Genomic DNA, 24,723 nt, shown 5'->3' with positions numbered 1-24,723 from the left:
AGCGCCCCCCTACCCCCCCTCCACATCCCCTCCGGCGCCAGCTTCCAGAAAGCTCCCGGTGAATTCCACAGCATTCTTTGGGCGTGAGTCATGCAGGTTTGCAGCCAGCCCCAAAGGGGGTGTAGACGAGACAGAGCGCTATAAATACGCGCGCCTCACGGTGCTCACCACGCGGTGTCGCCAGGAGCTGCGCACGGTCGCCGGGCGCCGCTGACCGGTGAGATGTCCCCACCTCTCCTACCCGGCGCAGAGCCCCACCGGGACCCAGGGCGGGCAGGGGTGGCAACAAGGAGAGGACAGGAAGATCGCTGGTACTCCCTGAGCTGTCTGAGCTGCGCTTTGGATGGAGTCGGGGAACCAGGGAAGGGAGGTGGCCCGAGCCCCATCACCAGGCCGCCGAGCTGAAAGCAGAATTGCTGGGCGGTGGCGCTCAGGCCGGGACTCCGGAGCTCCCGTGCTCGCTAGCTCCAGCCACAATTCTGTGGGGTAACTAGGACAGGTGTAATGACCCTCCTTTTGCAAAGATGGGGAACCGAGACTTGGAGAACTAATGCCGGAGGCCCGGACCTTCCTGTGGCATCCTCCTTGTCCAGGTACTGAGCTCCAGTGGTGGTTGTCAGCTTGCCTGCTTGGGTCATCTTGTCTGCTCCCGAAATCCGTAGTTCTCTCCATAGGGTGTTTATAAGTATGTTTTGATTTAAGTACATGTTGCAACCACTTAAATCCCACTCTTTCTGCTTCCTAATGTACCAGGATACATCAGAGAAAAGTCACAATCGCCATCAGATCGCAGACATCTGCTCCAGCTGTCTCATTTTATAGATGATAATCTGAGGCCTGGAGAGGTTTAGGATCCTCTCCCAAGATAAACAGCATGTAGGTGTCAGAATCAGGACTAGAACTGAAGCCTTGATCTTCCAGAATTTCTGGACCTAATAAAAAAAAAGAAGAAGAAGAAGAAGAAGCTGCTTATTATGCTTATTTTTAAAGAGAGATTGGGAATTTAAGAATAAGGACAGATACAATGATAGGGTGCCGGCTGGAGTCTTCATTATAATAACAGTGGGAAATTACATACAATGTAAATGCCCAACCTTGTGGGATGGCAAAATAGAGGACACCAGAAAATGCACCATTCTGCAGCCTCAGAGGTGTGCTTTTAAAGACTATTTGAAGATAGTGGGTGTAAGGGATCTGATTGCGCACAAATGCATAGAAAATAGAAGGAGGTCTACCACAGTGTTGCGTCTGGATGGTGTGAATTACAGGTGCCTCATTTTTCTTTTCGGTTTGGTTTCTACATTTGGGGAGGCAGTAGGATAGGAGCTTGGGCCTTCGGCTTTAAAAAACCGTGCAGCACGCCAGCTGCGTGACTGCTTGGCTTAGGTCTCTGCGTGCTTCCTGTGGCTCCATCTGCGCGGGTGAAGCGTCCTTGGGGGAAAGAGGCTGCCTGGCGGAGGTGGGGAGTGGAGGACCTTGGCAGGGCTTGTCCCAGTCAGAGCGGTTGGCAGCCGGGTGCCCAGGCCCGAGATGAGAGGAGAGGAGAATCGGCGCATACGGAGGGCAGTTCCAGTGCTGTCCTTGGAAGAGCAGTGTCAATGTCACGTTCTGAGTTGGAGTCCGCATTGTCATAAGACCCCCCCCCCCCCCCCCCCCCCCCCCCCCCCCCCCGGGTGATTCCTAGGTGCTCTAAAGGAGCAAAGCCCCACAGGGAGGGACCACAGGCTCCTCGGTCCCTCTGAAACATGCCACCTCCTTCCACTTCCCCGAAAGATAGTGCCAATGCCCACAGCTGGTCCTAGGTCAGATTTCGAAATAGTCAGAATTTACTATGACTATCTAAGACCCCTGTGTTTGCAGAAGGCATTCAGGTCTCGGAGGTCCACGCTGGGGCCATTTTACAGATGAAGACACTGAGGCTCAGATTTAAGTGACATGGTGTCAGGGAAAGGACACTGGACTGAAGGTTGGGAGGGCTGGGTTGTCCTCCTGGGGTTGCCAGCCTGCTGCGGGCCTGGGGAGCCCCATGCTGTCTCTGGGTTTGCCCTCCCCTTGGAGGCAGAGGGATTGGGCCAGGAGACTGCTCCCCGTGGCCCAGGCTCCTGGTGGGAGACTACTGGCTGCTGGGTTTCCAGACTCCTCAGTCAGTGCTCTTGCCTTCAGCTCTCTTTTCTTCAGGGCCCAATGCCCTGTCTCCTGGTTCAGACCTATTTCAGAGGCTCTTGTATGAATTTCTGAGAAGTATCCCGGGGCCTCTCCCCGAGAGCTGGGTGTTCTTGCTAGCTTTCTCTCTCTGACGTGGCCAAAGCTCTGTTTCTCTCTGAGGCATTTCAGGCCTTAGTGAGCAGCTAGGGCAGAGCCCGTGAGCCCTGGGCCTTCTATCAGGCCTGAAATAGCCACCCACCCTGTCTTTGGGGAAGGCAATGACCCACTCTCTTCTCCCACGCTGCTCCTTTGCTCTGCGTGGCTGGTTTGGGAAGCACAGCTTGGCTGCTTGACTAATGACTTTCCGGGCGAGGCTTCCTTTATTTACGTGCTACCAAATACGTCCCTATGGGCCTGCCGAGCTGAGGGCAGTTTTTAGATGTTCACAGTTTCGGGAAGGGGGGACCCCACCTCCCTGTTCTGTTAGGGGAAATGAGAGAATTCAGATAAACAGTGGTGCGGTGGGGGGGGGGGGGGGAGGGAGGAGGCCAGAAGATGGGCTGCTGGGGAGAGGGGTTCTGTTTTATGCAACAGCTCCAGCTTCTGGGAAAGGGTCCATTGTGTAAGACTGGGCTGTCCTGGGCTCCCAGCAGTCAGCTGAGTGGTGGCAGGGGCACCTTGGCAGGGCATGCTACTGTGGGCTTAAAGGGGAGAGCCACGGGAAAGGGACCTGGCGGCAGAGGGGCCCATCCATCCAGAGGAAACTTCTCCTGGGGAGGCGTGAGGTCCACCCTTTAACCCTTTGACTTTGCCCCCCCACTCTCTGAAGACAATTGCCTCCTGTTCTACTGCATTTATACCCCAAATCTGTGCAGGGATATAGATCTCAGGTCTCATGCGAGGGATGGCAAATGACCTTTATTTTCCTCTGCCAACCCCCAAAGGGCTGGCTCTCACTGCCTCAGAGTCTTGAAAGGCCGTTTTAGGGGGTGTTGAGGCTTGGTGGAAAAAAAGGGGATTTTTCTTTTGTGATGGATTGGGAACGCCTGCTGTGGGCCTGATTAGTGATGCACACAGCACAGGGGGGCTCTACGCAGTCCCCACATCAGGGCTGGGGAAGGAGAGGGGCCAGTGAGTCAGCCCAGAGAGGTGTTCTGAGGGTTTATTTGACATGAGCAGGTATCAGATAGACATCCTTCCTGGATGCAGAAAGCACATGCTCAGGCTTAGTCAGCGATTCTGGGGCGGCCGGGGGGGGGGGGGGGGGGGGGGGGGGGAGGGCTGGACCTGAGCCCAGAGCTCTGACTCCAGAGTTCTCGTTTCTTCTGTATTAGGCTTCTTCTCCTACGGTTCCTCCCTGTAGCCACTTTCTTTTGAAGGGGTCCAGGGGCAAGACTGAGCTTTTCTCCCAGTTTCCCTGGGGGATAAAAACACAGTAATGGCAGCCGAGGGGCCAGCTGAGGGCAGGGCCTCCGTGGGGCTCTGGAGAAGCTGCTGTAGGCTGCAGGCCGGGCCGGAAACCAGCAGCCTGGCTAGCTGTTACCATGACAGTCTCCTGTTCTCTACAAACAGAGGCCTGCTGGGATTCCAGAATTGGAGAGGGAGGCGCCATGAAGACTCTCCTGCTGCTGGTGGGGCTGCTGCTGACCTGGGAGAATGGACGGGTTCTGGGAGACCAGATGGTCTCAGACACAGAGCTCCAGGGTAAGTGGAGCAGGTGTTCCCTGTCCTAGCACACTTCCTCTCTGCCAGGGCCCGAAGCGGTAGAGACCGTTTGGTCCTGTGCATCCCATCTGCTTTGCTCAGGCTGGCCCCTCTCAGAGCCTCCTCCCCCGCCCAGCTACCTGGTCTAGGTTCTTGGCCGTCAGGTGGGCTTCTGGGCATTTTTCAGGTGTATCCCCAGCACTTTCTGGCCACTGCATCCCTTTTCACCAGTCTGTTTGTCCCGGGGCCCACGCCTCCTCTGGGAAGCCTGCCTCATTCGAGACTTCGTGAGTTTCCATTTTTGAGTCTCCATAGCACCTACTATATGTACCCTACACCTTTCCACCTAGAAACCCAATGCTCCATATCCAGGTAAGGGGAAATGTCCTGCAGAGCCTAGCTTCGAGGTCCCCTCCTCTGCCAGGCCTTTCCTGAAGCCCCCCCAACCCCCACCCTCCTCCCCATGCTTGTCCTACAAGCTGACTGGTTCTCTGGGGTGGTAGTTAAAAACTCAAACTTGGAGATCAGACTTGGGTATGTGTCTGGCTCTGTGACTCCCTAGCTGTATTAACCCGGGGCAAGGATCTGATCTCACTCTGCTGCTTTTTCCTCGTCGTCGGTGCAGGGGGGGATGACCTCAGTGCAGAGAGCATTGCCTAAAAGGGCATGTGATGTGGCCGGCTCAGTGCTTGGCCCAGGAGAACCACCAGAAAAGCCTTAGCTGTTACTTCTTCAGTACCTCGGTGACACTGTCTCATTGCATTTGCCACACGGCGTTGTGTCTCGATCACGGTCTCCTGTGGAACGGTGTCATTAATTCATCTTTGTGTCCCCTATCATGTGGAGCCATGGAATAAGGAAGTTCAGATGTTTGGTAAAACGGACTCCCAGAAACACTTGTGTCCAAAATAAGATTTTACATTTTGATGTTTGAACAGTTATGCTTCCAGAATATTTTTAAAAAAATTTTTATTTTAAGTCACATACAGTGTATTATTAGCTTCAGGGGTAGAGATCAGTGGTTCATCAGTTGCATCTAAGACCCAGTGCTCAGTCCATCACGTGCCCTCCTTAATGCCCGTCACCCAGTTACCCCATCCCCCCACCCTTCTCCCCTCCAGCAAACCTCAGTTTCTTTGCTATGATTAAGAGTCTCTCATGCTTTGTCTCCTTCTCTGATTTCATCTTGTTTTATTTTTCCTTCCCTTCCCCTATGCTCCTCTGTTCTGTTTCTCAGGATATTTTTTTCCGTGGAAGTGTTCTCGTGCAGCTGGGCAGGCTCGTTCTCCAGGGCTGCAGGGGCATCGTGCCGCTCGCTGTCTCTCCCCTGGGGTGTGCCTGGGCCAGTGCTTTGTGCTCCTGAGCAACTAGCATAATCGCTATTTGGGCCCTGGGTCCACAATAAGCCCCATGATGGGCCCCCGGGTCAGGGCAAAGCTGGAGCTGGAAGGCTGCCCGCCGGGGTGGGTGCTCCCAGCCTTGACAGCCCCTAGACTGAACTGGCCTTCCAGACCATCCCAGCTGGTTCTAGGGTGATATCCCCAGCACCATCTCTGCCTCTCTCTTCACTCTCCCTCCCTGCCCTTCTCTTGCAGAAATGTCCACCGAGGGGAGTAAGTACATTAATAAGGAAATTAAAAATGCTCTCAAGGGGGTGAAACAGATAAAGACCCTAATAGAACAAACAAACGAGGAGCGCAAATCACTGCTCAGCAACTTGGAAGAAGCCAAGAAGAAGAAAGAGGTAAGGAGGAGCCAGCTGACTGCACCCCCCCCCCCCACCACCTGAGTTCCCCTGCTGGAGGGGAGTGGTCATCGCCCTTCTGGTGCCCTGCTGGGTTGTCATGGTGACCCTCAGCCCTTTCAGGCTAGTGTCTGCTGATGCTGGGGCTGTAGTTAAGAAAAGAGGGAAGGTTTCTTTGCTTTTGAAAGCTTCAAGGGGTTAGATCTTGGATCTGGTTTCTTACCAGCCTGGCCCAGGGCCTGATGATGACCGATTATTCACTTCAATAGATTTTTCTAAACCCTGACTATGCAAGCTCCAAGGTAGGCTCTGGTTTGGGTCTGTCCTGGGTCAGGAGGGGGATGGTACCCTACCTTCAGGAAGCTTATCGAGTAGGGCAATAACTTTGGGGTTAAGGCAGGTACACACTGCCGTACCCCATGGCTTTCTAGAGTTCTGAGTACTTCATAAAGAGACATTTAAGTCGGATAGTGAAAATAGTGGGTCTAGCCTGTGCATAATGATTCAACAAAACTAAAACACCATAATGGAATAAACGACTTATTTTTAAAAAAGTCAGTAGTCTCCTTAAGGGTATCCTAAAAACCTACTCCCATTGCCTCCCTACCCCTAATGAAGGAGATGCTAAGACAGGTCACCTGCCACCTTCATGACCCATAATGCATAGTAAAGTGTTTTAAAGGCTCTGAGAAGTTCTGTAGTAAAGAAGTTCGTGGAACTTCATTTAACCCTGTGTTTTCCAAACCAAATTGATCAGGAAATCCTTTTTTCTCCTCATGATAGCTTTTTTTTTTTATAAAGATTTTATTTATTTGTTTGAGATGGAGTGAGAGGGAGTGCACATGACTGGGGGTAGGAAGGGGGGCAGAGGGAGAGGGAGAAGCAGGCTCCCCACTGAGCAGGGAGCCTGACATGGGGCTTGATCCCAGGATCCTGAGATCATGACCCGAGCCAAAGGCAGACGCTTAACCTACTGAGCCACCCAGGCACCCCTCTCCCCATCATAGCTTTTAGCACAATTCCCTGGAAGCCACTTAGGGAAATGCTGGCCGATTCAGCAGTTTCTTTTGACACTTAATGCCCTTCCTTGTTATCAGTGTTTTTCTTCACCATTCTTTTTTTTTTTTTAATTTTTTATGTTATGTTAATCACCATACATTACATTATTAGTTTTTGATGTAGTGTTCCATGATTCACTGTTTTCGTGTAACACCCAGTGCTCCATTCATTACGTGCCCTCTTTAATACCCATCACCAGGCTAACCCATGCCCCCACGCCCCTCCCCTCTAGAACCCTCAGTTTGTTTCTCAGAGTCCATAGTCTCTCATGGTTCACCTCCCCCTCCAATTTCCCCCCCTTCATTTTTCCCTTCCTACTATCTTCTTCTTTTTTTTAACATATAATGTATTATTTGTTTCAGAGATACAGGTCTGTGATTCATCAGTCTTACACAATTCACAGCACTCACCATAGCACATACCCTCCCCAATGTCTATCACCCAGCCAGCCCATCCCTCCCACCCCCCACCACTCCTCAGTTTGTTTCCTGAGATTAAGAATTCCTCATATCAGTGAGATCGTATGATACTTGTCTTTCTCTGACTGACTTATTTCGCTCAGCATAATACTATGAGAATCCTCAAGTAGCTCATAGAGAAGTGTCAGGCAAGCCCTATTTTTGAGTTTTTGTGGTTATCATCAGAGTTTGGTATCCTGCAATCCAGGTTCTGTGATAAAGCCCATCAAGTTCAGGAAAAGACTCCATGCCGTCTTAGTTCCCGAATCTGTGAACGGGCAAGAAAGGAAGTGGGCCGTGTAGTTGACGCTGGTGCATTGGCTCAGTAGGGGGCCTGGTGGCCTTCCCAGCAGGAACAGGGGACCCGGAACAGGAGAGGGATCTCACAGAACTCAAACTCTTTCCTGGTCAGCTCTTTGCTTTGGGGTGTGGATGGTCTACTTAACTCTTCTTCGAAGCATTAATACACTCATTTGTCGAGATTTTAATATAGAAAAGTGGAAGAGGAAAAGTTTTCTGAAACCCTTTTAACCTCTGGACAATTCGCTGTTAACATTTGATCTGTTTCTCACTCTTTTTTTTCCCCCTCTATACTCTTCTGATAGTCACTATATTCAAAATCACAACTTGTTAACATGAAAAATGCTTGTTATACTATTTAAAACTTAACTACGAACACCCTCGCAAAGCCATGCATCTCCGGCCTCTGTGTAGACCAACGATTTGCTTGACCTTCTATTTTTAAGCATCCGGGTTGATTCCAGTATTTTTCCCCCCCGCCATAAACAAATACCATAACATATACATATACAATGGAATATTATGCAGCCATCAAAAGGAATAAGATTTTGCCATTTGCAACGACGTGGATGGAACTGGAGGGTATTATGCTGAGCGAAATAAGTCAAACAGAGAAAGACATGTATCATATGACCTCACTGATATGAGGAATTCTTAATCTCAGGAAACAAACTGAGGGTTGCTGGAGTGGGGGGTGGGGTGGGAGGGATGGGGTGACTGGGTGATGGACACTGGGGAGGGTATGTGTTCTGGTAAGCACTGTGAATTGTGCAAGACTGTTGAATCTCAGATCTGTACCTCTGAAACAAATAATGCAATATATCTTAAGAAAGAAAAAAAGAAGAAGAAGAATGTAGCAGGAGGGGAAGAATGAAGGGGGGGAAATTGGAGGGGGAGAAGAACCATGAGAGACAATGGACTCTGAAAAACAAACTGAGGGTTCTAGAGGGGAGGGGGATGGGAGGATGGGTTAGCCTGGTGATGGGTATTGAGGAGGGCACGTTCTGCATGGAGCACTGGGTGTTATGCACAAACAATGAATCATGGAACACTATATCTAAAACTAATGATGTAATGTATGGGGATTAACATAACAATAAAAAAAATTAAAAAAAAAAGAATTAAAAAAAAAAACAAATACCATAACAAATATCTTCATGCATATGGATTTCCCCTTTATGGCAGGAATTCTTTGGGATGGATTCTTATAGAATTATTGGGCCAAATGACATGGATGTGCTAGAGGGTTTTGGTAGTTGTTGTGACTTTGATTTTGAAGGCTTACTTCCTCCCGTGGCTGCAATTGACTAATAAGATTCAGAGCGCCTCTGGGGTCAAGACTAAGGGCAGCGTCAGAGAAAGGGGATATCCACGTGCGTTCTAGTGGCTGGGGAGGACTGTAAAGAAGAGCCAGGTCTTGAAGTTGAGAAGATGTTTAAAGCTGGGTGGGGAGGGAATTCCAGGCAAATGGGGGGAACGCAGGAGCCAGAGGAGGATATAGGGACTGTGTGTGGCTGGCCCCGGGAAAAGGCCTGAGGGGGTGGAGAGCCCGGCGCCATCGTGCCTGCTTGCAGAGCGTGAAGCCTGTGGCTTCCGCGTGGCTAACCTGACCTCGTGTCCTCCCATAGGATGCCCTAAATGATACCAAGGATTCGGAAACGAAGCTGAAGGCGTCACAGGGGGTGTGCAATGACACCATGATGGCCCTCTGGGAGGAGTGTAAGCCCTGCCTGAAACAGACCTGCATGAAGTTCTACGCCCGCGTCTGCAGAAGCAGCTCGGGGCTGGTTGGCCACCAGGTGAAAGGGGACAGGCTGCTGAGCACAGCGGGGCTCTGGGTGGCAGATGCGGGAACTGAGTGTGAAATATGCCCCTTCTCTGGTCCTGCCCCCAGTTCCAACAGGTGGGGCAGTTCTCCCACACCAGCTGGGTGCCTACAAATCCGTTCAGTTCTGACACTGTCCCCCCGGAGACGGCATGAGATCCCATGGGCTAAGGGCTCAGGCCCACAGACTGTCCTCCCCACCCCCCCAACTTCAGGTGCCAATCATGAGTCTGGCTTGTCACCTGTGCTTCTGTCCGACTGGCTATAGATTGGAGGTTCCCACAACCCCCTCCTTGCGTTCAATTAATTTGCTAGAGCAGCTCACAACTCAGACACACATTTGACTGATTAGGTTATTGGTTTATTATAAAAGGATCTAACTCTGAAAAGCCAGAGAGAGGCAATATATAGCTCAAGGTATGGACAAGAGGTGGGCAGCGTTCCATGCCCTCTGAGAGGGCACCGCTCTCCTGCATCTTCACACGTTCAGCAACCCAGCAACTCCTCAAGCCCATCCTTTTGGGATTTTATGGAGTCTTCCTCCCATGGGCATGATTGATAAAATCATTGGCCATTGCTGATGGGTTCAATCTCCAGCACATCTCCCCTCTCCAGAACTCAGGAGATGGGATTAAAAATTCCATTGTTCTAATCTTGGTTGGTTCCCCTGGCGACCCACCCCCATCCTCAGGTGCTTTCCAAAAGCCACCTCATTAGCATAACTTTATTATTTTTTAATTTCTTATTAGCATATAACTTTATTGCTCTCCTCACAGGAAATTCTAAGGGCTTTAGGAACCAGACAAAGACCAAACATACACTTGTCTTTATAAATCACAGTATCACGACTTCATTTCACATGCCAGATGCAGTTGATCAGTCCCGGCTGCATCGGGGCCTGGAGTCCACGATCAGTTGGTAACGTTTGCTACCAGTGAGCAAGTGTGAAGTCGTTAAAAGCACCTATGCCGTGTGTTAGAAGATTCTTATCCAGAAATTATTAGCTGGATGACATAACAAACGACTTCGTAGTATGGCTCATCCCTGGGTCCTCTTAGGCAGAAGGAATTAAGAATTTTAGCACATTAATATCGATCCCATCCTCCCCTGTGGGCTTCGCCTGGTTGCAACTCATGAACCGAAGGCCCATCCTTTGGCCCTTGGCTGAGTCGGGGTGTGGGGATCCTTGGTGGCCAGAGAGGAGACCAGTCTCAGGTGACAGGGGTTTATGCATCTCTTGGCCTCAGACGTCTTCCCAAACTCTTCCCCCTTTGGGCAGGTAGAATGGAACAGCGTTGGCCTGACAGCTGGGGGGCCAGGGAGCCAGGCCCAGCAGGGGCTTTGGTCATGTGCTATGTGACTGAGGTGACCAAGGGGCAGCGAGGGGGCACAAGGGGAGGCTGGGACTTGAGCGAGCTTCTCCTAACTTCCCCATTCTGCCATCACAGCTTGAGGAGTTTCTGAACCAGAGTTCTCCCTTCTACTTCTGGATTAATGGTGACCGCATCGACTCCCTGCTGGAGAATGACCGGCAGCAGACTCACGCCCTGGACGTCATGCAGGACAGTTTCAACCGGATGTCCAGCATTATGGATGAGCTTTTCCAGGACAGATTCTTCGCCCGTGAGCCCCAGGACCCTTACCGCTACTCACCCTTCAGCTCATTCCAGAGGAGGCCTTTCTTCTTCAATCCCAAGTCCCGCTTCGCCCGGAACATAATGCCTTTCCCTGGTTACCAACCCTTGAATTTCCACAACATGTTTCAGCCCTTCTTTGACATGATACATCAGGCTCAGCAGGCCATGGATGTCAACCTGCATAGAATCCCTCACTTCCCAATGGATTTCACAGAAGGTTAGAAAGCCGTCTCATTCTTCCTAAGAAGGGTTGGGAATAAGCAAGTTACTGAGAAGCCCGTTAGATTCTAAAGACTATGCCAGGGGCTTGGCGTGTGGCATCCCAGTTTCCCCCAGCAACCCCATGAAGGTGGTATTATCCCCATTTAAGGAGGAGAAAAGTATGACAGGTGGAGGAACGTGTCCAAGTATTCACAGCCGATAAAGGGGCACCTGGTCAAATGTAGCCCTGCTGGACTTAGATTCTGTGTTCTCTCAAGTTTACCATGCCCCTTCCAGCCCCTGGTGGGCATGACTTTGATTACTCCTTTCTAGAGAACCAGGCCCCTCTGTCTTGGGAACCCAGGTGCCTTTATGTGGATGCCGTGCCTACAGTGGTGACCGATTATATAATCAGTCCATGCTACAGTTTAGAAAGCTGTTCCTGGTTATCACCTGGGGGCATGCGTGAATATTTTTTGAATGAATGAGGTCTACTATGGACATGAAAAGTCAATACTTGTAGAAGTGATTTCCTTCGTTAAACTAACAGACATGGTCAGCCAACACCATCTCCTAAAGGCTACCGTTGGATTGGCACGAAGTTTGGCTTGAAACAGTTTGGAGATACAGGAGGACATTGAATTGAACAGCATCTACTGCATATCCATAATGGCGGGGGGAGCCTTGTCTTCTAAGGCCACTCTAAGGAGGATCCCATTCCTGCCTTCAAGGGGTTTGCTGACCCTAGGGGGAGAGAGATGAGCCAGATAGAATGCAGAGCAGAAAGGGTCAGATGCCAAAGAGAACGGCATATAGCTATGGCAGTGTGGAGGCAGGAAGGGCTCATCGGATGGAGATGGTGGGAGGTGAGGTCACACCTAACTGAGGGAGCCCCGGGAACCCCCTCTTGTCCCTCTGCAGGGAGCCCTGATCAGAGAGGCCTAGGTCTGCAGGCAGACAACCCATTCCCAACCTGCTCTGCCCACAGAAGCATCTCAAAGAGGCAAACAGTAGTGTGGAAGGGGTCGGAGGGGAGGCCCATTCCTATATTGCTCTGTGTGGTCCCTCAGCATGACGCCCTCTTCCCTCGTGTGTCTCCAGAAGAGAACCAGGACGGCGCCGTGTGCAAGGAGATCCGTCACAACTCCACTGGGTGCCTGAAGATGAAGGACCAGTGTGAAAAGTGCCAGGAGATCTTGTCTATGGGTGAGTCGGGGAGCCTTGGATCCCTGGTACCTCACCGGGGCTCCCTTTATGGGGTCAGGCACATGGGACTTGAAATTCCAGCTCCGCTGACTTCTAGCTGTGGCACTGGGGGGAGGGGGCTCCTTGGCCGTGCTCCATGTGGGCCCTCATCTGTAGACAAGGGCTAAGAGGTAGGGTTGTCCCTGAAATTGGGAGACATCTTTTTTTGATTTCCCCAGCTACTCTCTTCCCAAGGGCCATGCCGGGTAGACCTCCCTATTTTTTTCTGCAGATGATGGATTTTTAGATAATATGTATTCTGTTTAACAAACTCTTACCATGTTGGTACTGTTGTAAACACTTTGCAAACATTTACTCATTTCCTCAGAATGACCCTGAGTTGGGTACAGTGACTGTCCCTATCTTACCGAGGTGAAAAAGCTCATAGTCACAAGAAGGTTGAGTAACTTCCCAAGATGATAGGACACCCATATGTTGGAGAGCTAAGTGTATGGGATGTGTTCTTAACCAGTGTTTGGTGTTCTGTCCCCAGAACACGTGGATCACAGGTAGTGGTGCCTTAACTTCCCAGCAAAATACCCTTTGGTTGGTCGGTCCCCAAAGCAAGGGAAATATAGTTGACCCTTGAACAGCGAGGGGGTGAGGGGAGGCGATAACATAAACCATCTGTTAACATGCATTTCATATGTAACGTGTATCATATACTATATTCTTAAAGTAAGCTAGAGAAAAAACGTTATTAAGAAAATTATAAGAGAAAACTATGTTTACAGTACCATACTGTAAAGAACTGCGTATAAGCGCACATAGTTCAAACCATGTTATTTGAGGGTCAACCGTACTTCCTTTTAGGGCATCCCTCAGCTTTATCAGATCTCTTCATTGGCTCATTTCTTCCTACTTTGAGTAACAGCTATGAAAGCATCTGGAATGGTTCCTGGCACATAGCAGTCTCTGCTCGGAAAGAGTTAATTGTTTCCCTTGGACGTGGCAGATCGATCTTGTGGCTTTGCTCTTACTTAATACGTTTGGGTTTGCCAGGGCAAGCCTTTGGAGTCTAGTTAAATATTCCTAGCCTCACTCCTATAAGTTTTGAAGCCACTGCGAAATAAATACAAGTGTGGGGGGAGGGGCTGATGTATGAAGTGCAGGTGAGTCCTCAACCCAGCCTCCCGGGCTTTGTCCATCAACTACCATAGTTAGAGAAGCATCAAGTGTGCGGTTCCCCACCAGCGGAGAGTCACACGTCGGGCCAGAAGAAGAGAGGCATAGATGCCCCTGCTCAAATCGGCGCCCCGAGCACTGATCTTAACGGTCACTGATCCCAGCTTACCCACACTGCCTTCTCTTCACCGAGAGAGAGTTACCGCCTCTTATTTCAGGCGCGGGCCTCCAAATGAACACGCACTGCCCGAACGTTCTAGACCAGGGTTTCTCAGCTTTGGCGCTGTTGGCATTTTGGACTGGATTGCTTTTTTTTTTTTTTTTTAAGATTTTATTTACTTATTTGAGAGAGAGAGGGAGAGAGAGAGTGCGTGCACGAGTAGGGGAGGGGCAGAGGGAGAGGGAGAAACAGGCTCCCCCCTGAGTAGGCCTCCCCCATCCACCCCGGACACGGGGTTTGATCCCAGGACCCCGGGATCATGACCTGAGCCGAAGGCAGATGCTTAACCACCTGAGCCACCCAGGCGCCCCCCGACCGGGTCACTTTTATCGTGAGGGGCTGTCCTGTGCGCTGTGGGATGTTTAGCAGCACCCCTGGCCTCTACCCACGAGGCACCCGTAGCCTCCCCACCACCCCAGTCGTGACAACCAAAACTATTTTCAGACCTTGTCAAATATGCCCCTGGGGCAGCAGAGCCCCCGGTTGAGATCCACTGCTCTAGATGGAGTCTCAGTTCTCAATGACTCTTCTCACTTTTTAATTTTTCCCTGGTGAAAGAGTTAAGATTATTCATTGTATTATCTTTTCAACCTGGCTTTTATTTCTTGCCCCACCTAACATTTTTGAGATTTTAATACAAATACACTATAATCATTTATGGTAATCCTTTATAGTAAATGCAGTGTGCAAAGATCTGTTTTCCCCTGACTTGCTAGGGTTTGATGTACCATCCTTGAGATATTTTTTGAAAAAAATCAGGGAAAGAAAATCAGTAGTTTTTAAAGAGATAGTGGGTAGTTGCCAGCTCTTATTGATCAGACAACCTGCAGTGGGCATTCCAGGACCCAAAGCAGTCCCCTGTGTCTTCTCTGCCTCCCTGGTGAGCTGGGTGACCAGCCATGATGGGCAGATGGACCAAGGATCCTGGCCAGCTCTCTATGTCATGGACTGTTGGCACTAGATTTTTAGCTTTGCAGATATGCTCAAAAGACAGGCTTGGAGAATTTTCCAAAGCCACAGACTCAGAGGAGGAAGAACCTAGGTTTAGGAGTTAAAGCTCTGGATTCAATCCTGGCCCCATAAATCATTCTATGTCTTTAAGCAAGTGATTTACTTTTGTGGACCTCAATTTCATCCCTGGTAATACTTAAGGTAGAAAAGATGTGATTATTGGAGAGAGTGGATATCCACAGCACCTGAGTCGTGTGTGGTACCTAGTTTCTCTCCAGAAATGATCCCTCGGGGGACTAGCACAGCGAGAGTAGCTCCAGGTCTGAGCACGTAGACTGAGAGCAGTGTTTCTCAAAGTGTGGTCAACGTCCTTTCACCAGTCTCCAAGGAGGTAAGGGCCTTGCACCCAAAGGTGAATCAGTGATGTCACTAAGGACACTGGTTAGTCCAGGTGCCAATGTTTTCCAGAGCAAGACTTTGTCGATGAAGGAAGCTGCGTGTCGATTTACATCCTGGGGCGAGCTCTGTATTTTGTTACAGACTGATGACACACGGCACGTGGCTGGGCATTTAGAGTATCTCCGCTTTGGGTCCTGGCTCCATGAACTGATTCCCATTCATGTTTTTATCCTTTTTTAGCCTTCCCTTCACATTTCTGCCTTGTTTTTTCCCCATCTCCGGGCAGACTGTTCTTCCAGCAACCCCGCTCAGGCTCAGCTGCGACAGGAACTTAATAATTCCCTCCAGATTGCCGAGAAGTTCACCAGGCTGTACGACGAGCTCCTGCAGTCCTATCAGGAGAAGATGTTCAACACGTCCTCCCTGCTGAAGCAGCTGAATGAGCAGTTTAGTTGGGTGTCCCAGCTGGCTAATCTCACTCAAAGTGAAGACCCATTCTATCTCCAGGTCACGACGGTGAGTCACGTCCTGGCCACACACTGAAGCTCGGTGGGGCGGGTGTGGTCTGGCGGCGATGTGACCCTCCCCTGGAAGCAAAATGGGAGGAAGATATTCAGGGGGGCACTTAAGCTTTGGATCGAGCATTTGCCATATGGCAGGAAACATAAAAACTTTGAAGTACACTGATGCATGGAAGCCTCATCTCCCAGTGAGGTGTAGAATGCCATGACCCCATTTTTTTTTTTTTTTAGAAAGGGGCAAAGGGAAAGGGAGAAAAAGAACCTTAAGCAAGCTCCATGCCCCAGCGTGGAGCCCAAGGTGGGGCTCGATCTCACGACCCCGAGATCATGACCTGAGCCGAAATCAAGAGTCAGATGCCAACAGGCACCCAGGTGCCCCCATTGTGACCCCATTCATGGTTGAAGAAAGTGAGAGATTCAACAGCTTGCCCTAGGTTTAAGAACTGACAGGTGGCTCACCTAGGCATTTGAAACTGTCTGCCTGGCTGAAAAGCCTGTGCTTTTCCCACGAGGGTGCCTCGCTGCCCTGCGCCACGTAGCTTGGCTCATGAATTGGTGCGTTATCCTCTACCAGTAATAGAAAGCCTCTCTCTAGTGCTGGGAACCTTTTTTTTTGTTTTTCTTTCCCCGATTCCTTTTCTGCCACTGGCCCAGCCAGGGGCTGCCCAAAGAAAACATGGTGGCTTAAAAACCACTTTTCCTCTGGGAGTGCTCCCCAAGGGCTGGTCATTTGCAGATAGGATTGACTCCTACAAACAAGTGTCTCTGAATTAGGGCCCTCCTGCTCATGGAATGTTACGGATGTCAAACTGAGTAAAAAGCAAAGGGGTCACCTGTCCACATCTGAGGCTGTCTTTTGTTGCAAAAGGAGTCCATTTTGACCAATATTTCAGTCCTTCTCTTACCCTTTTTCCTCCTAGGTGGGGTCCCAGACTTCTGACTCCAGCGTTCCCACTGGGGTCACTAAGGTGGTTGTGAAGCTCTTCGATTCCGACCCCATCACTGTGATGATCCCAGAAGACGTCTCCAGGAACAATCCTAAATTTATGGAGACTGTGGCAGAGAAAGCCCTTCAGGAATACCGCCACAAGAACCGGTGAGTAGGCAGGCCTCAGCTGTGCTCCCTCCCTGCCCAGCAGGGCCCTGGGACCCAGAAAAAAGGCCACGCAGATCCAGCCTGGGAACGATTGCTCCTATAGCCAGAGCCCAGGCACGAAGCCAGAAAAATCTCTGGAAATTCTAATTTTCCTTTGGAGGATGTTCTTTCTTTGTTGAGAAGCATTTATCCGTGAGTGTCCAGCCCTCACCTTCCATTCTCCTCCATTTTGTTTTCAGGGAGGAATGAGATGTGACCACTGCCTCTCCAAATAGGGGGCTGCCTGAGTTCCGTTGCCCCCGAGATGAGCAATAGGCCCCTAGAGAGAGCTCCGCATGTCACCGAGTGGACCGGGCCTTGCCTCGAGGCCCTTCTGTCCCCTCACCCAGCCTTTCCTCCCTCCGGACTCCGCACCGTAACGCCGCGTTCGCTGATCATGGGAAGAACTCCTGTGTGCCACTAACTCAATAAAACCGCCAGTAATCTGAACGCTCTGGGGTGTCCTGCTTTTATACTGGGTTTTTCCATCTCCCATGCGCCTTCATTTTGGTATGGAAAAAAAAAGTAGAAAAGAAAAGCACTAGCTAAGATGGTATAAGGACTATCATGTAATTGAGAATAAAAGGAGTGCGACAAAGTTAAACCAAGGATTTCTTGCTTTTAGGAGCAGAAATGTGTTCTTAATGGCCAAGTAAAATACATTTCTGAAAAGTGAATCTTGTCCATTCCATTATAAAACGGTTGCTGTATTCTGATTAGGGTGGGTGAGATCTCCTGAAGGAACACATTGAAAATAAGATTGAAGAAGCGATAATAGGGGCTCCTGGGTGGCTCAGATGGTTAAGCGTCTGCCTTCAGCTCGGGTCATGATCTCGGGGTCCTGGGATCGAGCCCTGCATCGGGCTCCCTGCTGAGCGGGAAGCCTGCTTCTCCCTCTGCCTCTGCCTCTCCCCCTGTTTGTGCTCTCTCTCTCTCTCTCTCTCTGTCAAATAAAAAAAGAAGAAGAAGAAGAGATAATAAGGCATTCTGGGTATTTTAATACCCAGTTGGCATTTTCTTAATGGAATCTATTGCCCCCCAAAGACAAAATGAGGCAATTTCCTTTTTACTTGTAAGGGTTTGGAATTCCTGTGACACCTTCCTGACTGTGGCATTGTTTGTCTGCTGTCAGTCCATAAAACCTTCCTATCTTGCCCTCGACCACAATTTCTCGTCTACTTGGATTTTTCCTGGTGGCGTATTTACCACTTAGTCGATATAGCCGGGCTGCAGTACCCCGTGCTGCCAGAAGATGGCCCTGCCTAATCGTGGTTCTTCCCCCAACATTAAGTTAGGAAGCCTTACCATCTCTGAGTGTTTTCTTTTTTTTTTTTTAAGATTTTATTTATTTGACAGCAAGAGACACAGCGAGAGAGCGAACACAAGCAGGCGGAGTGGGAGAGGGAGAAGCAGGCTCCCCGCTGAGCAGGGAGCCCGATGCGGGGCTCGATCCCAGGACTCTGGGATCATGACCTGAGTCGAAGGCAGACGCTTAATGACTGAGCCACCCAGGCGCCCCTTCTGAGTGTTTTCTAACTATAGAATTCTTTTCATCAAATATACCTCACATGAAGAAAACACATCCGGCTGCATTCCAGGTTTGTAGCAAAGTCCACATATTAATTAAACGCTTAGAATGTTCTTAGGTCACTGTTCCTCATCTTTAAGTTCTAAGTACCTCTGCCACACAAGTAACACTCCAAGGCTGAGCTCATCAGAGAAGCTGCTATTTTCATATTGCTCTCAAGGAAATTCAGAATCAAGTTAGTATGAGTCACTTAATGACATATATTAATTAGGGGCATGGGTTCAGAAGGCGTTTGCTAAAATGACCATCTTTGTAAGTCATACATCACATTAATGTCACATCCTTATTTCAAAATTTACTTTTTATTTTCTGATTATGTCACTAGCTTCTGGCAGCCACTCTATCCAAATGTTGCTTCTTTTTATGCAATCTACTTCACACTGTCCTAGGCTAGCACCTTAAAAGACAGACTAAAGCTGACTCCAAAGTTTGCTGGGAGCCCATGTGTCTATCCTCTTTTCCCTTTTGCTCAGTGGCCTTGTTGAGGGTGCTTGGATGTCTCTCCATCCCTGACAGGAGTCCTAGCCTGAGGCACTACAGACCAAGGCAGGGCACAAGATCACCAAGGTGCAGGGCTCAGATGTGCGTGGGGAATTCTGGCAGGGAGACGATGGCTAATGAGCCCTTGGTTTCTGGCCTCTAGGAAGCTCGTGGCAAAGGGGGAGCGGCGCTTGATGTTCTCAGAAGAGAGGGCTTGGCACCTGACTAGCAAGGGGGGAGTGCCACCAACCCTGCGGTTAGACCCTATGGTGACCCTCGGTGTCCTTCTGCCAGAAAATTGTAATAAAAAATAATCTCTGCTCACTGCATGGTGAAATGACACCAGAATTACGCAGTGTATGGCTTGTGCAACTGTACCAGTCCCCCTGGGCCAGCCAAAGCACTTCTACCACTTGAGCCAATTGTTTCATGTCATCTCATTAGGTCCCACAGTTACTCTCCAGGCAGGGGTTATTTCCCCCACATTACAAAGGCTTCCAGGAGTAGCTTTCATTAGAAAAGCAGAAGGCCTAGATGAGAGAACATTGACCATTGTTCCTCATGGCCCCCAGAGGCTACTGAAGGGGACCTCAGGTTGCCCACCCTTCACTGTGAAGTGGCGGGGAATAGGGGAGGGGAGGGAGCCAGGAAGCTGCCCATGTGTGCAGAGCAGAGCTCACCACTAAGTGGTGGGGTTGGGGGTGAATGAAAGGCCATTTGGCTCAGGCTTCACTTTCCCAAAGGGCCTCCAGATGGGCTTCGACATCATCCCCACTGGGGTTACACTTTGGTCATGAAGTTCTAGTGACAGGATCAAAGGAAAATGCTCATCATTTAACAGTACCACTGTCTCATCCAGAGCGGGCTGGAGGCTTCGATGCTGGCAGGGGCTTAAGGAGGACACAGGGGCTGCTCTCCAAGGGTGCCCAAGTGAAGTTCAAAGCCAGCCCAGGGAGACCATCATCTGGCAGTAGCAGTCTTGGTGATCAGAGCAAGATACCACCCCGCCTCAGATAACCTCAGGCAGCTTGAGCAGGGAGAGTGGCGGGGCGGAGGGTCCAGAGCCAGACCGTGCCCCTTCCCACTCTGCTCTGGACTCTCAGAACCCGGGGTGCAGGGGTGTGTGGGAGGGGAGTGTGTGAGAGGGTAGAGTGTGCCCCTCACCTCCTTCGCCCCCACCTCTGATGGGGGAGGGGAAGAGTTTTGATTACGATGTTAGTTGACATTCTAAAGTAAATAAAACCGCCTGTTTTCTGAACTGTGATGTTTCCAGGAAGTAGAACAGTGTGATTGAGATGTGATTTAGTGATGGGAACAGTCCTTAGAATGAATACGATTATTTCATGTTTGTGCCCCTAAATGAGTTGAAACTCCACAATGGACAGATTCCAGGAGCTCTTAGCCACAATCAAGCACGAGGCTCAGACTGGAGCCCAGACCTGGAGTGTGCCGGGGAGAGGGCATTAGCAGTGAGGGTGCAGAGAGAATGAGGACCATTTATTCACAATCGTGCGGCTGGAAAGTGGCAGAGTTGGGACCGAACTCGGGTCTAATTCCGGGGCTCGCGGGGACCTCACCACCACCTTTTAGCCGCTCGGGCCTCCCACCTTAATCTCCTATCCAGACCCAGCATTGCCTGTCATTTACTAGCTGTAAGAGAGCAGCTCGGCAAACCCAGGAAATATTAAATAGTTCTAAAGACAGCGTGGGAAGGACTTGGGTCGGCAGATCTTATTGATAGAACCGATGGTAACCGATGATTGGCAAATCAGTTAGTGCACAATCTGTTAAAGCCGGACCTCAGGGAACAAATGGACAAGGTGAATAATGGACTCTCCATATGCCTCTGGGATATTCTCAACCCCTTGGTCATAATCCTCCTCGTTTATGACATGGCTCAGAGCAGGGTGGGCAACAGCAGCTGGGCCGGTTCCCTGATGGTCCACAGTTGCCTTCAGCCCATCTGGGTCACTCCAGGGTCAGGGAGGCACTTACTCAGGCTAGGAAGGGGACGGAGAGGATAACCCCATTACCGGCCTGCCCTCATTTGTTGCCTCCAGCAACCCAGGAAGCAAAGACGCTGACTTTGAACTAGTACCAGACATGCGCCCACAACCTCCTCTTGATCTCAGTCCCTCTCTGGTACCCAATTCAGTAAAAACTAATACCTGACTCACTCTGACCTCAAAGAAGGCACGTGTCGCAGGGGTGGGGTGACGGGTGGACCACCTACTTCATTCAGCCTTATATCCACAAGAAGACTTTGGACCTCTTTGCGTATGACTTCACGTATATAAAATCAGAGATGAGTTAACAGCGTCAAAGGACGGTATTCATTCGCCAAACTCAAGCCTGCATCCAATCGCCAGCCCACCTGCATGGAGTGCACAAGCTGTTGGCCTTTAAAATAATAGCCTGCAATGATCTTGAACCCAGGACAGCGTTAGTCAGCTCTGCGTGTGTAAAGACATTCATTTGTGGATGTCAAAAGTGAAAAAAAAAAACCACATTTTGATAATTTTCTGGAAATGTCTAGATGTCACTTGATCTTCTGAAAGGCCCTGCCACATGGGGGAGAAAACCAGGGTCAAAACCAAGATAAGGCAGTCTTTACAGCTTTGCTCAGACCCTGCCTTATTGCTTTGCTTCCCTTTTAGTCCAGGGGGGGTCCCTCAAGGACCCTTGGGATTAGGGTGCTTGTAGCTATTTTTCCAGCTTCCACTCTCCCTTCCTTGGATAGCTCTTGCCTTTGGCCTCATTTTAGTAACTGGAGACCTACAAGTGAGATCTTCCTTGTAGGGTGCCCAGATACCTCTTCTAAATTTGAAACCTAGGGTTGCATAGAGAACCCTTCCCTCTCAGCAACCCCCCAGTGGCTCCCTTCCCTCAGGGTCTGCTCCCTTCCCTGTGGCGTTCCTGGCCCCTTTAAAGTTGGGGACTAGCCCCCCACCCCTGTGTAGGCCAGGCACAGGCTGCTTTGTTTCCACCTGGGTACCTTGGCTGGTTCCAGACAGCTGCCACCAGGGGACGCCATGAGTCCCTGTTCTGTGGCTGACTGTGCGTGCAGACCCTGCGAGAAGGACCAGTTCTGTTGCAGCTCTATCGGCCAGGCGGCCAGGCGGGTGGGCTTCGCTGTCCCCTCCCTCAAATCAGCCCTACCTATGCACCCCCTTGTCTATCTTCTTGCCCCTGTCCGTGCAGGTGGCCAGGTTGACTCAGCCAATTTGGCGTTATCCCCGTGCAGAGACTCCTGCAAGTGAAGTGAGGGGGCATCTGTCTTGGGCCTTTAAATGTCTCACATCTTTGCATTTGGGGAGACTTTCTGGGCGGAGGTGCACCCTTCTGAGACCCCCAGAGCTCACGCGGACCCCTCCCATTCTCAGCTGTGCCCCTGTGGGGCGAGGGGCCAGGAGGCCACCCCGAGGGGAGAAGCCGCCCACAGTTCAATTACTCCACTTGGTAAGATTTGCACCTTTTCTTTTGGCTGGTGAGCTCGCACCCCAAATTTAACCTTGAGAGCCCTCATGGCCCAACGGTGGCCCTGATGTTGTGCTGTAATGTAGCTTCCCAGGGGCCCAAGGGAGACGCCATTCCTCAACCTTCCATCTGTCTCTTGAGATGGTGTGGGCAATCACCGTCCACTGTTAGAAGCCCAGCGTCAGAGCACAGGTTTGGGGCCTCAGCACCCGTGATTTTCCAAATCTCTTGAGATGAGAGTGTTTGCCACTGAAGGCAGAGCTGGCTTCTGCGACCTGAGGCTTCCACTGGGAGAGAAGAGAGGCCAGCCAGTGGGAATCTGAGACAGAAGCAGCAAGGAGAAAATCGGGAAGGAGAGAAAAAGTGGCTCTGTATCAGCAATGCCCTCAGGAGCCCAATTTATGGCTTGCGGGACACAACATTCAATATCGAAAGGATTCTGCAATGATAATTTTTTGGGAAGGGTGACCTTCAGGCATCAGAAGATCCCAAATCAAAGGAAGAGTAAATTATATTCATCAAAAGCCTGAGCCAGAAAAGACATCTGAGTTCTCGGGTAATTAGAAAGTCTATTTCCACAACATTCTTTTGCCCTAGCATTCCAGGACTTGAAGTTTTACTGCATCTCAAGGTTTCAGACTTAAGACATTGTGCTGTGTGTCCCTCAGCATGGGTACTTCTCCCGCTGGGGTCAATGTGAGCTGCCAGAAGACCCCAGAACAAACGTGCCACTCTTTCCTAGAGCGGAAATGTCATTTAAAGATTTGGAAAGTAAAATATTACTCAAAACTTTAAAACACAGTTACATAATGAAATAGAACGAAACACCTGTAGATTTTAGAAATGAAATTCAAAAAAATAAAATTCAAAAAAAAAATAGAAATGAAATTCAAACTCTCAAAAATGTAGGACTGCAAGACAGACCTCAGTTGAAAGGTTTGAAGACGCTGCTTTTCCTAACTTGCTGTGTGATGTTGGACAAATTTCTTCACCTCTCTGAGCCTAGGTTTCCTCCTCTGTAGAACCTGAGAGTGATTGGATTTCCAAAGCCTCAGAGTTTTGCCTGCTATGCTTTTCTTTTTATTAACTTTACTCATTCCTTATGTATCAGTCAGCGTCCTCTGGAGAAACAGAACCAGTGCACAGTTCATACCCATTCAAGAAGTCAGCTATTATTTTCCCAAGCCTGAAATCCGTGGGGCAGCCCCACAGTCTGGAAACTCAGAAACTCTTGAGGCAGAATTCATTCTTCTTCCAGAAACCTCAATTTTTGCTTTTAAGTTTTTCAACTGATTGCACAAGGCCCACCCACGTTTTCGAGGGTAATTTCCTTTACGTCAAGTCACTTGATTGTAGGTATTAACCACATGTACAAAACATCTTCAGATCAATACCTAGATTAAATAACTCAGTATTGGAGTCTAGTTGACAACATAAAACGAGCTGTCACGCCTGTCATACACACTTGGGGGGGCCAGGGAGGGCATGACCTGTGTGGTGCTCAGAAGGACCCTAAGCTTAATTCAACCATCACCACCGTCCATCTCCAGAACTTTCTCATTGTCCACGACTGAAACTCTGTCCCCAGTAACTCCCCACTCCCTCACCACCAGCCCCCTGCAACCCCCATTCCCACTTTCCAGCTCTATGAATCTATGCTAAGTGGGATCACAGTGTCTTTTTGTGCCTGGTTTATTTCATTTAGCATGATGCCCACGAGGTTCATCCATCTTGTAGCCTATGTCAACATTTCCTTCCTTTTCAAGTTTGACCACTACTCTGTGTGTAGACTACCCATTCTACTTATGCATTCATCTGTGCACAGTTGGCTTGCTTCTTCCTTTTGAGAACTGTGAATAATGCTGAACATGCTGTACAAATCTGTCTTCAAGTGCCTACTTTCAGTTTTTCTGGGCATATACCCAGGAGTGGAATTGCTGGATCATGTGGTAACTCTGGTTTAATTTTCTGAGCACCCGCCATACTGTTTTCCAGAATGGCTGTGCCAGGTTATGTTCCCACCAGTGAAGCCCAACAGTTCTTCCCACGTCCTTCACACTTGTTTTTTTTTAAATAATAATGATCCTAATGGGTATAAAGTGATATCTCATTGTTTTGTTTACACTTCCTTAATGATTAGTGATGTGGAGCATCTTTTCTTGTGCTCATGGGCCATTTGGAAATCTTCGGTGACGTGTTTATTCAAGTCCTTTGCCCATTTAAACATTTTTGTTGTTGAATTTTGAGATTAGAGTATCAATTTCTTGAGGCCAGGAACTGTTTTACTGTCCTGCCAATTCCCCAAAGCACTTGTCACCCTAGTAGATATTCAGTGAATATTCACAAAAGAATGGCCACAGAGGGTGATAGGTCAGAGGCCAATTGAAACTAAATTTGTAAAAGGATATGAAGAACATTTTCCAGGCAGGCCCAAGACCATTACCTCTGGAGGGAAGCCAGGAAACGAGTGAGGCTCCTGTTCCCAAAGAATAACGTGGAGATGAAGAGG

At 49.7% G+C, this 24,723-nt stretch overlaps 1 protein-coding gene across 2 annotated transcripts; it reads left to right on the top strand.

Moving 5' to 3' along the window:
* The first annotated feature begins 2 nt into the window (after positions 1 to 2).
* Positions 3 to 17,119, top strand: CLU (clusterin). Of its 2 annotated transcripts, none has more exons than XM_032389066.1 (9): positions 3 to 217; positions 3,718 to 3,849; positions 5,445 to 5,593; positions 9,039 to 9,209; positions 10,684 to 11,089; positions 12,175 to 12,279; positions 15,300 to 15,529; positions 16,455 to 16,630; positions 16,870 to 17,119. In XM_032389066.1, exons 2-9 carry the CDS (start codon positions 3,756 to 3,758, stop codon positions 16,877 to 16,879), a joined length of 1,341 nt encoding a protein of 446 aa, XP_032244957.1. In that variant the 5' UTR covers positions 3 to 217; positions 3,718 to 3,755; the 3' UTR covers positions 16,880 to 17,119. The 2 variants fall into 2 exon arrangements, with proteins under 2 accessions (XP_032244957.1, XP_032244958.1); XM_032389067.1 differs by lacking the exon at positions 3 to 217 and adding an exon at positions 2,751 to 2,930.
* Positions 17,120 to 24,723: the final 7,604 nt, after the last annotated feature.

Source organism: Phoca vitulina, unplaced genomic scaffold (genome assembly GCF_004348235.1).
Source record: "Phoca vitulina isolate PV1807 unplaced genomic scaffold, GSC_HSeal_1.0 scaffold53, whole genome shotgun sequence".
NCBI classification, from domain to species: domain Eukaryota; kingdom Metazoa; phylum Chordata; class Mammalia; order Carnivora; family Phocidae; genus Phoca; species Phoca vitulina.
Note: the sequence above shows the minus strand (reverse complement) of the source record. Positions and strands in the feature narration are given on the sequence as shown.

Bases quoted from the DNA above. Each gene is read 5' to 3' on its own strand.
- CLU (XM_032389066.1), top strand. From the start codon at position 3,756: ATGAAGACTCTCCTGCTGCTGGTGGGGCTGCTGCTGACCTGGGAGAAT. The intron at 5,594-9,038 runs GTAAGGAGGAGC...GTCCTCCCATAG, and splicing joins AAGCCAAGAAGAAGAAAGAG to GATGCCCTAAATGATACCAA. The intron at 15,530-16,454 runs GTGAGTCACGTC...TTTTCCTCCTAG, and splicing joins TCTATCTCCAGGTCACGACG to GTGGGGTCCCAGACTTCTGA.